Below are 14,762 nucleotides of genomic sequence, written 5' to 3' on the forward strand. Positions count from 1 at the left end.
AACTCCCGAACCCGTGAGATCATGACCTGAGCTGAAGTTGGGAGCTTAGCCCCTCGTTTTTCTCTTTTTTTTTTTTTTTTTAAATTTTTTTTCAACGTTTATTTTCCATTTTTGGGACAGAGAGAGACAGAGCATGAACGGGGGAGGGCAGAGAGAGAGGGAGACACAGAATCGGAAACAGGCTCCAGGCTCCGAGCCATCAGCCCAGAGCCTGACGCGGGGCTCGAACTCCCAGACCGCGAGATCGTGACCTGGCTGAAGTCGGACGCTCAACCGACTGCGCCACCCAGGCGCCCCTCGTTTTTCTCTTTTACCTCTAAGGGTTTTTATATTGCAGTTTTCAATAGCTGGGCAAGCCTGTACTGTTATTGGCTGTTCTTACGGCTCATGCTGATAATTTCCAGCTTGGTGAGCTTGTTAAAATCATCTTTCTGGCTCTCACCCTGGAACCTCCAACAGAACAGTCCCAGGCAGGGTGACTTGGAAATGACATCTAGGGTTAAGATCATAGCCTGCGGGTGCCTGGGTGGCTCAGTCAGGTTAATCAGGTCATGATCTCACAGTTCATGAGTTCAAGCCCCACATCAGGCTCTGTACTGACAGCTCAGAGCCTGGAGCCTGCCTCAGATTCTGTGTCTCCCTCTCTCTCTCTGCCCCTCCCCTGCTCTCACTCTGTCTCTCTCTGCCTCAAAAGTAAACATTAAAATAAATAAATAAATAAAACCGTTAGCCTGAAATTGGAATCTCTAGAGGTGGGTCCCAGAATCTGCCTATAATGAGCTCCTCCTCCCCCTTCCCCCTGCCTGGTAGTTCTTACGTGTGCTTGTGTCTGAGTGGTCAGGCATGCCTGTGCTGGGAGGGGAATCCTCACCCTCCTCAGAGAGGGTGTGCAGGGCGTTTAGGTGCTTGGTGCCACCTTCTGCCACTGCCTGTACCACTGTAGGGTCACACATCTAATCTCATGCACGCTGCCAGGGTTACAAGTTCATGGTTCGTTAGCATCTTCCCAACATACACTTTTTCTATAGGACTTTGTTTGAGACAGGAAAGAGAAATGTGTAAAGCAACTTTTCTTCAGGCTCTGAAGAAAATCAAGATCCAGTGTCAGAGAGCATGACATCAAGGAATCTTTGGTCTCCTTCAGAATGACCTGGTGCAGGCTTGCCAGTCCCTGACACTTTCTGGGCAAGCAGCTAAATCCCAAGTTGTGGGTAATGGTGTCATCTTCTCAGACTTCATAATCATTGTCTAGTATCAGTCCAGTGAAATTAAAGTGAGGTCTCCACAGTAAGCTTTGCTGCAGAGACAGTGCGCTATTGAGAAACCCTACCACCCACCCACCCTTCTATCCTTCCATTCCATCCATCCACCTGTCCATCCAGCCACCCACCTACCTATCCATCCATCCATCCATCCATCCATCCATCCATCCACTCCTTCTATCCATCCATCCATCTCTATTATCTGTCCATCCATCCACCCTTCCAATCAGTCACCCTTCCATTCTATTCATTCTTTCCATCCATCCATCCATCCTTCCACCCACCCACCTTTCCATTTCATCAGTTCGACCTTTCCTTCCTTCCATTCATCCATCCACCCTTCCACCAATCCACCCATTTTTCTATCTGTCTGTCTACCCATGTATTCATTTATTCCTCATGCATTTAATCATATTTGCTAACTGGAATATGTTGGGCTTGTGCCAGGCATTATGGGTAATATAAATAAATCATAATAAATAAATGATCCCAACTCTCAGAGTTTGTAGTCTAGTAGGTGAACTAAGACATGTTTTCCCCTAAACAGAATACAGAGCAGATTGAAATAGCTATTATAAAGACCCAAGCTGTTTGGGGGCTTGAGTTAGAAACTAGATTTTCAGAGCAGGACATTGAGGAGTAAGAGGCTCTTGGCTACCTTCTGGCTACTGAACACTTTCTGGAAAGCCCCTTACTTCTTTATCCCTTTGAGAAATCAATGTACAGCTTCCTCTGCTGGATTACTGGGGCCTTTGGAGTTTTCTGTCACTTTCCCTTTACATACTTCACACAGATACAATCATACAGGGACCCAGTTCTTTGAAATTAGGAAAATGAGACCGCTGAGTGGGTAAGTGGTGCATGATCTGTGGGCCAGGTGACGTCTCTCCTACTTGAAAGCTGCCCACTCCCTCTCTCACTCTTTATCCCTGTATCCCAGTGCTCAAATATCCAGTCTGTAAGGGACTGGGATTGGGGGGGTGCCCTGGGGCCAGGTTGGAGGTGGGGCTAGGGCTTGGGCCACTCTGACAGCTAAGCTCCATGGTGGAGACTAACTCTTCCAGGGGTGGGGGAGGCGTGTGAAATTAGTTTTATGTGGTCTCCTTTACTTTCTCTTTGTCAAGCCCCTTGTCCTGTGTAATGCCCCTTGCCCTCCCCTTGGGAGGATGCTGGGGAATATAGGCACTAACCTCCAGGAACTAACTCTTGGAGAGAGCAGTGGAGAATTTAAGAATTTAGTTCTGCCAGTGCAGATGTGCTTTGGTTCCATCCTCCACGCCGAGCTCTCCCCTTTTCTCTGCAATCCTGCATGGCACCTAATGTGGAGACAGGCACGCTGACGGATCGACAGACGGACTGACTGCATGATGAAACAAGTCCTGAGATGCTTTGTTGTGCTCTATCCTACAGGTTAATGGAAACAGCAAAAGAAATGACTCGGGAGTCCTTGCCTATCAAATGCCTTGAAGCTGTCATCCTGGGCATGTATCCTTTGAGTTATGTTTGCTTAAGTTTACTCCATAGATGGCGGCCTCAGAGTGAGGCCGATTGTGCCTTCATTGTCCTAGATTCGCAGAGATGATGCCCATTGTCTCCTTGGGGGAAATTGGCAAGCTCCAAATTGGCACCCCTGGTGCCTCTCTTTAACTTTCACCTTCTGGAGTTGAACCAAATCAGAGCTTGATGGGATCATTGTCTATGTAACCTGTTAGCTGAAGCCAGTACCACTAGCTCAGGCCACATCCGCTGGGCACAAGGAGAATTCCAACTTAGAGGGACTAGAGAGAGAGTGTGTATCATTATCTTTTGCATTCATCTGGCTTTATAACAGGATAGACACTCAGGAGAAATGGGATTATCCAAATGCATCTCTGGGGAAGATTCTAAGAGTAGACTGTGGAGGAGACCAAGCAATGGCGTAGAGTCCTGACTCCACAGAACATAGAGCTGAAACAAGGGTCTGGTCTCTCCCATACGTTCTGTTCCATTTTCCCCAGACTCCTGGCCCGGCCTAAGGGGAATATGGTCCAGAAAAGTTGTGACAGCACTGACTTAGTTAGTGATGATGGCAATAAAACATGATCTGGTACAAGAGCAAAGAAACTTGTGGTCCTTTGGGTTGGACAGCTGGAAGGGGGCACTAACCAAGGAAATGCAAAAAGACGTGAACTTGGTAGATGGTCCCAGGTAAGACTGGTTAGGTCCTTGAGGGCTGTGCTGAGAAGTGGGAACTTTCTCCAGAAGGCAATGGGAAGCCCACGGGAAAGATCTGGAGCAGAGGCATGACACGCTCAGGCATGTTCTTTAGAGAGGTGGTTCTTAGGGCAGATTGAAAGGCAGACTGAGCTGTTCCCTGAGAGAAACGGTGGTGCTTGAACCATGGTCCTGGCCATGGGAGCAGGTGTGAGGGGACATCAAGGAGACAGGATGTATAGGATTTAGAGGTCAAATGAGGGCAGGAGTTGACGAGGAAGGAATCAACCAATACAGCTTTCTGGATTCCAGATTGGGTGACAGTCTGTGGAGGATGGGCTGGATGGATGAGGGATACAGAGAGGTGAGATACTTCTGCCCAGGAGCCATAAAGGTGGAGGAAGGAGTTGGGGAGTCATTGGCACCACTTGTGGGCTGAGTAGCTGTAAGAGTCAGAGGAGACAGAGGCAATGAGCCCACATTGCGGGCTTGGAAAATTGGGTGATCGGATAAGTGTGCTGCAGCCCGAGGGAAGGATGTAATGGGGAGAGGCGGATTCAGGGGGAGATGAGCTCGGATTTGAACATGTCCCATCTGAGACACCTGTAGGTTGTTGAGGGAGGGGGTGTTTAGAGTGTGGTGCTCAGGACCGGGGTCTGCACCGGAAATAGAAATTTGGGAGCTGTGAGTATTTAGGGGTTGGTAGCTGCTGTTCAAGGAGTAAGAAGAGAAAAAGATCAAGGATGGATTCTCAGTACTTTTTGCTTTGGTTGGACACGATGAGCCTGTGATAGAAAAGTTAGAGAGGTAGAAGGAAAACCAGGAGAGAAGAAGATTCCAAAGTCAGCAGAAGGACAGGTGACTCCCAAATCGGACTGGGGACAATAGGACAGGTGCAGTCTGTTGGTTTGGTCTCCTGGACGTTTTCTAAAATATTTTTTAATGTTTATTTATTTTTGAGAGAGAAAGAGGGGGAGCGCAAGCTGGAGAAGGCCAAAGAGAGAGAGGGAGACAGAGGATCTGAAGCAGGTTCTGTGCTGAGAGCAGAGAACCCGGTACAGGGCTTGAACCCATGTACTGTGAAATCGTGACTTGAGCCGAAGTCAGACGCTTAAGCGACTAAGCCACCCAGGCGCCCCGGTCTGCTGGACATTTTCACGGGAAGGGCAGTTTCTGGCCGTCTGCAGCCTGCAGAACACTGGCCAGGCCTCGTCTGAAGTACAATCGTCCACAGGTGCCCAGGCTGACATTTGAAAAATGGAAACTTGAGCCGTATTGAGGCCCTGCCCCACTCTCTTGTCATACCTCCATCCTGCTCCTCACAAAGGAGATGAAACGTGTGCTGGGGAGCCCAGCAGGAGGGCAGAACGGGGTGGGGACAGCAGATGGCCCAGGGCCCTTTTGTGGCAGGAGTCAGCCACAGCTGTTGGGCACAGCCCCCTGCAAGTTTAATGGGGGTGAACAGTTGTTGGCGATCTGCCGGAGGGATCAGTGAGGGAGAGCACGAGCACGGGCCCTTCCCTGGGTGGCCCAGCTACCCTCAGACTCTGCTGACGGATGTCCGGGTGTACCTGGATAGAGGTCACCTTGCTTTACCCAGTAGCCGTGTCCCTGCGCAAATTGTATAACCCCAAACACGATTTTGGCTTACTGGGATTACTTAAATCTTTAGGGACCGTGAGGGATACACCTGTGACTGGCGTCTGGGCCAGCCCCAATGAGGGGACAGTGGCTCTTGGTTTTCCCTCGTTCTTTCTGGTGTGACGTTTTAGAAAAGGGCAGAGGAGGTGGGAAGGGTGCAGAAACATGGCTCGCGCTGCTGAACTCAGGGAAATTTGACTCTTGGACACAGACGAGAAACCCAGACCTGAATTCTAAAAGTTACAGTATCTTTGTCTTTTCCCTTTGCTCTTTGTCAGCACCCCTGTGGCCCACTTTTCTCCCGAGCACGGTGAAGGACATGGCTTGAGTCAGATGTCCGTGTCTCCCACAGGCCCCTCTGCAGGTCCTGGGAGGCAAATGGCACTTCAGCAACTTTGAAACAGGTCAGCTTGGCTGCTGCTTAGAGCCCTGTGTCCCCTGTCTTGTCCTGCCTTGTTTCCTCTCGTCTGCTGTGAGGCCACTGTTCAGGATTCGTTCATGGAGAGCCCCTTCTTTCGATCTTGCTTCAGTGCGTGCGCACACTCTCACATGCCTGCCGGAGAGATAGAGCTTTGGTTCCAAGTTATCTTCTAATTCCGGCAGCAATTTCGGGGGCCTCGCTGACCCTGAAGGGGTTAATCATGGTACCAAAGTTCTGTGCTGGATTCAAGTGACAGGTGTGTTCTTAGAGGTGGGGTAGGCACATGCCCAGCCGGCTGGATTCCGGGTGGACCTTCCAGGAGCTTGGGCACTGCTGTCTCCCTCTTCCCTAGAAAAGCCCAGACCATTCCTTGCCCTCATCCTTGTCCCCTCCCTCTCCGAGCCCAGGTCCTCTAGGTCCCAAGGCTTTCCTGATTGCCATCAAGATGGAACAAATCCTTGAGACCGGTCTTTCCTGCACCCTCCTCACTCCCTCTTCTCCACGTGGCCGACTCTACTTGTCCCACAAGACTAACTTTGGCATGGTCACCGCATGACCTCTGCTCTCCCTGCGTGCGCTGGGCTTACCTCTCTGACAGTACACATCACACTGGGGTGGTTCCTTTCCATTTTATCGAGATCCCATTGATGTACAGCACTGTGTAAGCTTAAGGGGAACAGCATAATGGCTTGGCATACGTATATAGTGAGTGTGGGGGTTTTTAACTGCAGTAAAATATTCATAACACAAATCTAGCATTCTGTTTCTAAATGCACAGTTCAGTGGCATTGAGGACATTCATGCTTTTGTTCAACCGTCAGCACCCTCTGCGTCCAGAACTTCATCTTCTCCAACTGAAACGCCCATTGAACACTAACTCCCCATTTTCTCCCCTCTCCCCTGCCAACCACCGTTCTACTTCTGTCTCTATGAATTTGATTACTCCAGATACCTCGTAAAGTTCCATCGTACAGTATTTGTCCTTTTGTGGCTGGCTTATTTCACTTAACATAATGTCCTCAAGGTTCATCCATGGAGCATGTGTCAGAATTTCCTAACCTTTTAAAAAGTTTATTTATTTATTTATTTATCTAGAGAGAAAGAGAGAGAGTGCAAGAGAGGGGCAGAGAGAGGAGAGAGAATCTCAAGCGGGCTCTGCACTGTTAGCACAGAGAGTGACACAGGACTCAAACTCACGAACTTTGAGATCATGACCTGAGCCAAAAGCAAGAGTCGGATACTTAACTGACTGAGCCACCCAGGTGCCCCAGAATTTCCTAACTTTTTAAGGCTGAATATTCCGTTGTATGTATTCTCCACGTTTCCTGTAGCCGTTCACCCGCAGACCCTTGGGTTGCTTCCTCCTTGGAGCTGTTGTGAACAAAGCTGCTACGAACATGGGTGTGCAACTATCGGTTCGAGTCCCTGCTTTTAGTTCTTTGGGGTACATACCCAGAAGTGGAATTGCTGCATCCTATGGCAATGGTGTGTTTCATTTTTTTGAGGAACTGCTGTACTGATCATATCGTGTCCACTTTGAGTCTGTCTCCCCGAGAGACTTCCAGAGAAGGGTTGGATCCTTGATCTTTGGCTCCACAGCCCCACCTGTGGGCTGTCTGGCACAGGAGATGTGCGCCCAGTAAGTGCTTGTTGTACTGACTAAAACAACTAAGGAGTGCCCTTATTCCAGCCCCAGAGAGCTCGTCCCAGAAAACAAGCAAGAATTGATGTAAGAGGGCTCAGGAGGATATGAGTTCACTCCCTTCCTGCCGGTTAACGTCACATGAGGAAGTGAAAACAGGTAACCATTTTTGTAGAGAGGAGCCATCTGTGCCTAAATTGAGGCTGAGGACGAGGCCGACCTCAGGGCTGCGGGCTGGCTTCTGTTAGTTCCTGTCTTTCAAGGGAACCTGCGTTGGCCCCCACTGACGCAGTCTTTTGAAGTGTAAGGAATGTATGTTCACAATGGAGGTTTATCCATTCAACAAGCATGAAGCAAGCACCTCCGTGTGCCAGGCCTGCGCTATGCCCCGGGGAACACCAGCATGTGAAACGGAACTCGTTGCAAGAGGCAAACAGATAAACAGTTACAATAGTGGGTGATTAAGCACCGGGTACTACAGGGGTTCTTGAGTGGGAGTGGGGGTGGTACTTAACCCACACAGAGGAAGGTCAGAGAAGGGAGAGGAAGGGGGAGGGGATAGCAGTGAGGCTGTTCCAGTTGGGGTGCAGCCTGTGGAAAGAGGATAGGGCCCACAGCATCCTTATCACTCACGATTCCTAGGAGTTCCCAAAGGAATTGAGTCCCCTGCCCTAGAAGGCTGATGTGCAGTGAAGCCATAAGACAAGTTATACTGCAGTTGGGGGCGTCATGTAGCGCGAAGAGTGTTTAGTGGCATTTTGTTCAAAGTTTCGTAGGTCGCTTTGGTCTCATAGCTTTGTGCTGTAAAGGCCACTTAAAAGTCATTTAGGAGTTTCAGTTACATTTGACTTCACATTATGAGGGATTATACGTGCTGAGGGCACAGGTGTGGATGCTTTGCGGTCCCGGCATATCCTTCAAAAAGTCACGGGTCGCCCTTGGGTCCGTGTGCTAGTCCAGGGTGTGGCGGAAAGGAGATTGCACAAAGGAATAATGAGCAGGGGCTGAATCGTGGCAGGACTTTTGTAAGGGATTTGGGCTAAGTCTGGGGAAGATGAGAGACACTGAAAACTTAAGCAGAAGAGCTGACGTGTACCAAATTTTGGCTTGAATAGACCACTCTGGCCTTTGTGTGGAAAGCACGTTGGAGTGGGGGCAAGAAACGGTGAAGAGAAATGCTCAGAGAATGGAAGACCGTCTCTACTAACTGAGCCCTCATCACGCCCTGGCCACCATGTTCAACACCCGGATGATTATTTACCTTAGAAACACTCTGGAGTCACCAAATGTTTTCAGCAGAAAAGTGACACCAGTGAGTTTTCCGCACCAGTCTCCAGAAAACCGGATCCTGGCCAGGGCTATCCTGGGACTTTGAGATGGGCTCGTGGATGTGGCACTTCTTGCCCCTGGCTCCAGCGTGTGGAGTCACGGGGGGTAGTTACTTGGAGCTGCGCTCTGTGGGGGTTACTGGTCCCAAACTGAGGCAGCGGTAAGAGGCCGAGTTAGTCCATCCAAATGGGCTGATAAGTGGAGAGAGCCAAGCTGTGATCCCAAGCGCGTTGGGGATGAGGGGAGTCTGTGGTTTGTGTGCTGGAGGCAGCTTTCTGTGTGGTACCCAAGGCTGTCGACATGGGTGTGCCGGGGCCCGTGAGAGGAGCAGATGAGGTGCAAGTATGAGCTGTTCTGACACCTTGCCATCCAGATAATCAACCAGTCTGTTTCTTTTATGTCCGCATTGCCTTGCCTTGATTCTGGTTTTCATTTCTTCTCTGGAGCATTGCAGAGGCTTTCGGTTCCTGGTCTGTCCCACACGCTCCAGCCAGAATTAATGTCCGAGAACATCATTCTGATTACATTAAAAAAGCCTTTAATCCTCATCATGCCCTGTAGAAGACTGAGGGAAAGGGAGAGATCATTGTTTCATTTTGCATTTATTTAGTTGCTAAAGTAGAGGGCAAGTTTTTCTCTTTGTCCCATATTAACTTGGCTCTGATATGCACTGTATACTAGGTACTCAAAGATATCAAGTGAATCCTTTCTAAAAGGATCAGTCTCGGGGCGCCTGGGTGACTTAGTCGGTTGAGCGTCCGACTTCGGCTCAGGTCATGATCTCGCGGTCCGTGAGTTTGAGCCCCGTGTCCGGCTCTGTGCTGACAGCTCAGAGCCTGGAGCCTGCTTCGGATTCTGTGTCTCCCTCTCTCTCTGGCCCTCCCCCGTTCATGCTCTGTCTCTCTCTGTCCCCAAAATAAATAAATGTTAAAAAAAATGAAAAAAAAAAAAAAAGGATTAGTCTGGAAAGGTAAGGTGTGGGCCCACTCAGAGGCAGAGGGATGGACACTTTGCCCGTATGGGCCACTTCCATTACTGGGAGTCCAAGCTCTGTGAATTTTCAAGGTCTCCTTTCTCTTCCTTGACTCAGATGGTCTAAGATACTTAACCAATGGACAGCCTTCCATCGAGCGATTCCCCATCAGCTTTAAAACCTACTTCTCAGGAAACTACTTTCACCATGTTGTGCTGGGGATTTATTGCAATGGCCGCTATGGCTCACTAGGCATGAGCCGAAGGGCTGAGCTGATGGACAAGCCGTTGACCTTTCGGACTTTGAGTGACCTCATCTTTGACTTTGAAGACTCCTACAAGAAGTACCTGCACACAGTCAAGAAGGTCAAGATTGGGCTGTATGTCCCCCATGAGCCTCATAGCTTTCAGCCCATTGAGTGGAAGCAGCTGGTCCTCAATGTCTCAAAGATGTTGAGGGCTGACATAAGGAAGGAGCTGGAGAAATATGCCAGGGACATGAGAATGAAGGTAGGTGCTGGGAAGACAAGTGAGCAATGCAAAAGAGTTCTATCCCTGTCTTCTGTCTCTCTCCCTCTTGCCTCATGCCCCGTGTTTCTGGGACGGTCAAAATCTCCTTGAGGTTGTCTTACTTAGTAGCCACCCTATTAAAACAAAAAATCGAAATCATTCGCTATTTGACACGGATAATTAAAGTTTCTCTTTGCATATGCTACTTCAAACGCCGGAGCTAAAGTCGATTTAGATGTTATAATTACGGCAGTGTCTTGGCCTACAATTCCTTCTATGCAATCAAATCTAAAATGTTAGCCATTTATTTTTATTTTTTTAATGTTTGTTTATTTTGGGAGGCAGAGAGGCAGAGTGGGGGCAGGGGCGGGCAGAGAGAGAGGGAGACACAGAATCCGAAGCAGGCTCCAGGCTCTGAGCTGTCAGCACAGAGCCCGATGCGGGGCTCGAACCCACGAACCGTGGGATCATGACCTGGGCCGAAGTCGGACCCTCAACCGACTGAGCCACCCCGTCGCCCCAAATGTTAGCCATTTTAGATGAAGGTTATGGTTTTGTTGTGTTCTGTCTTTATTATAACAGGGTGATCAATCATCCCAGTTTGTCTGAAACTGAGAGGTTTCTCAGGACATGAAATTTTTAGTACTTAAAACCAGAAGGGCCTGTGCACAGCAGGATGAGTGGGTCAGCTGGTTTAGCATCTCTTGCAGAGTTGCATTATATCTCTGCTTTGTAAGTTGCAACGCGTTTTGGCATAAAATCCTGACCCAGTGTCACAATAGGAAAGAAACATTTACTGTGCTGGCTTTATATAAACTACACTCGTAAAGCCTTCTTGCTTCTGCCGTGTCACTTCCATGGTGACACGATGCCTGCTTGTCCCTGTCCCTCCAGGGCTTGTGGAGTCACGGAGAGAAAGCCTGTGCCTACACTGAGGACCACAGGGGAAAAGAGACTATGCTGACCTCAGACTTAGTTCTGTTTAGCTCTTGGGGACCTGTCATTTTCACTCTGAGGGACCTGGAAACGAGATTCTTGATAAATTGGAACCACTCTGTGCATGTGTGTGGGGTGGGAGAGTCAGAGGAAAAACAAGCTGGTTTCTGGAGCAATGTAGATGGGACTTGGCTTTCACGAGACAGCACCCAGCACCCAGATGCAGCCTCAGGGGAGCTGAGGCCTTGGGCTCTGCTTCTCTGCTGTGGAAAAGGGGGCACGGTATAATCATTTCAGCCCCTGGGAAGCGGCACCTTTGCTCCTTGCCAGTGTAGACTGAGAGAGGAGCATCTGTCAGACCTCCTGTTTGGAAGGCCTTCCAGCTTCAGTGCCTTCCAAGCCACGGGATCTTGGTGGGCTGAGGGCAGGAAGACATGAGGGCGGGGTCCTTTAGGAGCCGGTGTGGTAACTCCTTACATCTCCTTCAGATCCTGAAACCTGCAAGTGCCCATTCTCCAACCCAAGTGAGAAGTCGGGGGAAATCCCTGTCCCCCAGAAGGAGACAGGCAAGCCCCCCGAGACGGCTCGGCAGGAGAGACAAGTCGTGAGTAGTATTTCCTCTTTCCCGAAAGCCCAACACACACATCCGTGGGGTTGTCCTAGCCCACGGGGACGAAGCTGTGTCGTGGGCCTTGGCGTCTGAAGCTGACCGAGATCTCCAAGAGGACCGCCCCTCACGCAGGGGGCATCCCCTGTAGAGAAGGATCCCCCCTGCCCGTCACTCCCATTGCGCTGACGCCACCACCTGTCAGCTATAGACTCAGAAGAAGAGCCCAGCCCCAGACTGCAAGAGATGAAGGGTAGCCTGAAATCCTGGCACCATGGGAACAGCACTGGCTTTAGAATTAGGAAGCCTGGGTCTGGGGCCAGCTCAGCTCCTTCTGAGCTATGTGATGTTAGGCATGTCATGTAACCTTCCTGGGCTTCAGTTCTCGCAGCCAGAAGAGCGGATTGTTAGAACCGATGAAACTTTCCTAAAACCCCGCAGCCCTCTGTGCCCAGCAGAAAGCGTGATCATGGTTTGGATCACAGCGTCAGAAATACCCACTTCTTCTTTGCTGACTCTAGCTCCCCTGTTTTAGCCCCGAGGCTAGTGATTCCACACCTACTGCTTAGGTCCAAATGACCCACTTGAGAAGTGACAGATTGGAGAAGCTGAGGAAGCCCAAAGTAACCAGTGATAATCCACTGGCAAATATTTGGGCCATACTTATACAGGGAAAAAATATTACTTTTATTAATACCAGCAGCATGCTGGGTCACAGGAGGCTCTCGCCGCACCAGGGATGATGTGGGTACAGCGCACAGTGGTCTAGGCTGAGCCCGGGCTCTGCTGCTCATTAGCCTTGTGGCCTGGGGAAGCCCTTCCCGAGGATAAAAATGCTGTCCCTGCCCATCTCACAAGGAGTCGTTAGGATCAACTGAGAAGTTGTAATGAGAGCGGTTTATTCATGGGGAACTGCTTTCACGCAAGCACGTTATTATTGTCATGTCCACGCTGTAGAGTAAGAAGGGAGAGCTGCAGTTTTCACTTAAAGAGGAAGAAAGCCGAACACTGTGCTATTGTGTAGCTGGTCGGTGATGGGACTGGGGCTGGAACCCAGGTCGGCCCTGGGACGGTGGCAGAACAGGGAGTATTGGTTCTGCTTTTGGAAGAACAGGACAGGAAGGGGTGTTGTCAGTTTCGAGGAACGTTCCCTATTTGTCCTCATTCCCCATCCCACTGCTGAGCCCAGGGTTCAGCTTCTAAGCCAGAAAGGTGTTGGCTGAAATGATGGGGGTCCCGGCTTGGAAAGGGGAGGGATGATGAGGTGGGTGGGGGTTGGGAGCTCCTATAGCAAGAGAGGTTGGAGAAGAGGGGGGATTCAGCATGGCTTTGTCCTTTTAGGGAGCAGGTTGGCTTCAGATCTTTCACACATGCCTCTGACCCTAATCCTGCCTCTGATGCTGATCACGGCCCTTGACTCTTGACCCTGACCTTAAATTAACCCTAACCCTGCCTCTCCCCACTCTGTGATGCAGTCATCCACCCATTGATGTCCCTGAACAAAGTAGCAGTTGTCTCAGGGGACTATGAATATGTCAGCTGTTCCTAGAGGGTCCTGTAGCATAAAATTCCAGAAGTAGGAATCTGGTTACTCAAGAAGCAAGGAAGGGGCCCTTTCCTTTGATTTGCTAGCTTTTCTGCCCCTGGAGGGGGCTTCCCTTTGGAGCTCCCAGTATACAGTCCATTGAATAGTCCATAAAGCCTTGCTTTGCCCTCTAAAGTCCTGAGCACATGAAGTCCTGAGCACTTGAAACCCTAAGCATTCTATGTCATGGATTGATGCACAGAATGGCAGCTGTGGGTTTTTCAAACGATCCCTGTTGGATCCATTTTGCCTGCATCCACAGGAACTCTGCAGTCCAAGCCATGTTCAGGTTTTAACCTGAAAAAGTTACCATGAGTGTTCAGGAATGGTAAAGCCAGCAAGATATCAGAAACTGGTTGTGGAGACAGTAGTCAGGGTGATGCGCCGGGTGCTGGGCATCTGAGAACAGTGGAGGAAGAAGGTGCATTTGAGTCTGGACTGTGGGATTTGAGGCGCTTCTCAGGCATCCTGGGACAGTGTCCTAGAAGCTGCTGAGAGTGCAGTTCTGGAGTTTGAGGAAGTTGAGGAGTAGAGATAATGACATTAGAGCCATCTACTGAAAAGCGACCGTTGAAGCGAAAGTTGGATAAGTTGATGAGGAAGGAAGGAAGTGCTGGCAGGCCTTGAGTAGCCCAGAGGAAGAAAAACCAGAACAGGAGATGGGGAAGGAATAGGCAGAGAGGATGGATCTGGAGTGTTAAGGAGCCTGTCTGCACCTGCAGGAGACAGCTGTTAAGGTCGTCGGAGCAAATGAAGGGGGGAGACGAGGAAGAGTTTAAGGTAGATGAGGAGGTAGAAGTTGACAGACTGTACATTCAATGGCTTTTATCCTGCTGGTGAAGGATGTGCGTCATCGGGTGGGAGTGAGCGGGCGGGTGGGTTACGCGTACAGGGTAGGAGGGTAGGAAGGAGGGGCTGCACACAGCATGAGGGCCCAGCTGAAGATGGATGGAAGGATCCACACCCTGTCCTCAAACCTGAGCAAGCACAGGGTCCTCAGAGGGCTTGTTGAAACAGACTGCCAGGCCCCTTCCCCAGTGCTTGTGATTTAGCTGTTGTCCTGGCAAGTTCCCAGGCGAGGCTGATGCCACGGGTCCAGGACCACCCTTGGAGATCCGTGGTTTGATCAATCAGAATGAGAGAAGTGAGCGGGGGGTTGACTTTATTTTTTATTTTTGTTTTTTACTCTATTATTATTATTATTATTATGAGAGAGAGAGAGAGAGAGAGAGAGAGAGAGTGTCTTAAGCAGGCTCCATGTCCAAGGTGGAGCCCGATGCAGGGTTCCATCTCACGACCACGAGATCAAGGCGTGAGCCGAAATCAAGAGTCGGACGCTTAACCAACTGAGCCACCCAGGCGCCCCAGGGAGGCTGGTTGACTTTAAAACACAACAGAATGTCAAGATGAAGGTACTGGGTGTGCTGAGGCCCGAGCGTGACTCCAGACCGGCCTGGGCCTCTAGAGATTGAGGTGCTGAGGTGAAACTAGGGGGTGTGTCCCCAGCCTGACCCTCCAGCGTGGGGCTCCACTGAAGACACTCTGGGAGGAGCCCGACTGTTCATCCTCCTAGGGGCCAGATAGAGAAACTGGTTTTCAGTCACCCCCAGGCCATGCCCGTAACCTAATCTCTGGCTACTCTGTCACGCAGCCGAGGCAAGCGA

General features: G+C 50.1%; 1 protein-coding gene across 1 annotated transcript in view; it reads left to right on the plus strand.

The window, feature by feature from the left end:
- Positions 1-14,762, plus strand: part of VASH2 (vasohibin 2) — a 39,109-nt gene that overhangs the window by 13,277 nt on the left and 11,070 nt on the right. The window contains exons 3-6 of the mRNA XM_047076831.1: positions 2,056-2,112; positions 2,673-2,747; positions 9,589-9,970; positions 11,395-11,510. Coding sequence (XP_046932787.1) covers positions 2,056-2,112; positions 2,673-2,747; positions 9,589-9,970; positions 11,395-11,510 — 630 coding nt within the window. The remainder of the gene's footprint in view (positions 1-2,055; positions 2,113-2,672; positions 2,748-9,588; positions 9,971-11,394; positions 11,511-14,762) is intronic.

This window comes from Lynx rufus, unplaced genomic scaffold (genome assembly GCF_022079265.1).
Source record: "Lynx rufus isolate CCGP_SWC_20201006 ecotype Redwood Valley unplaced genomic scaffold, mLynRuf1.p SCAF_15, whole genome shotgun sequence".
In the NCBI taxonomy this organism is placed as follows: Eukaryota; Metazoa; Chordata; class Mammalia; order Carnivora; family Felidae; genus Lynx; species Lynx rufus.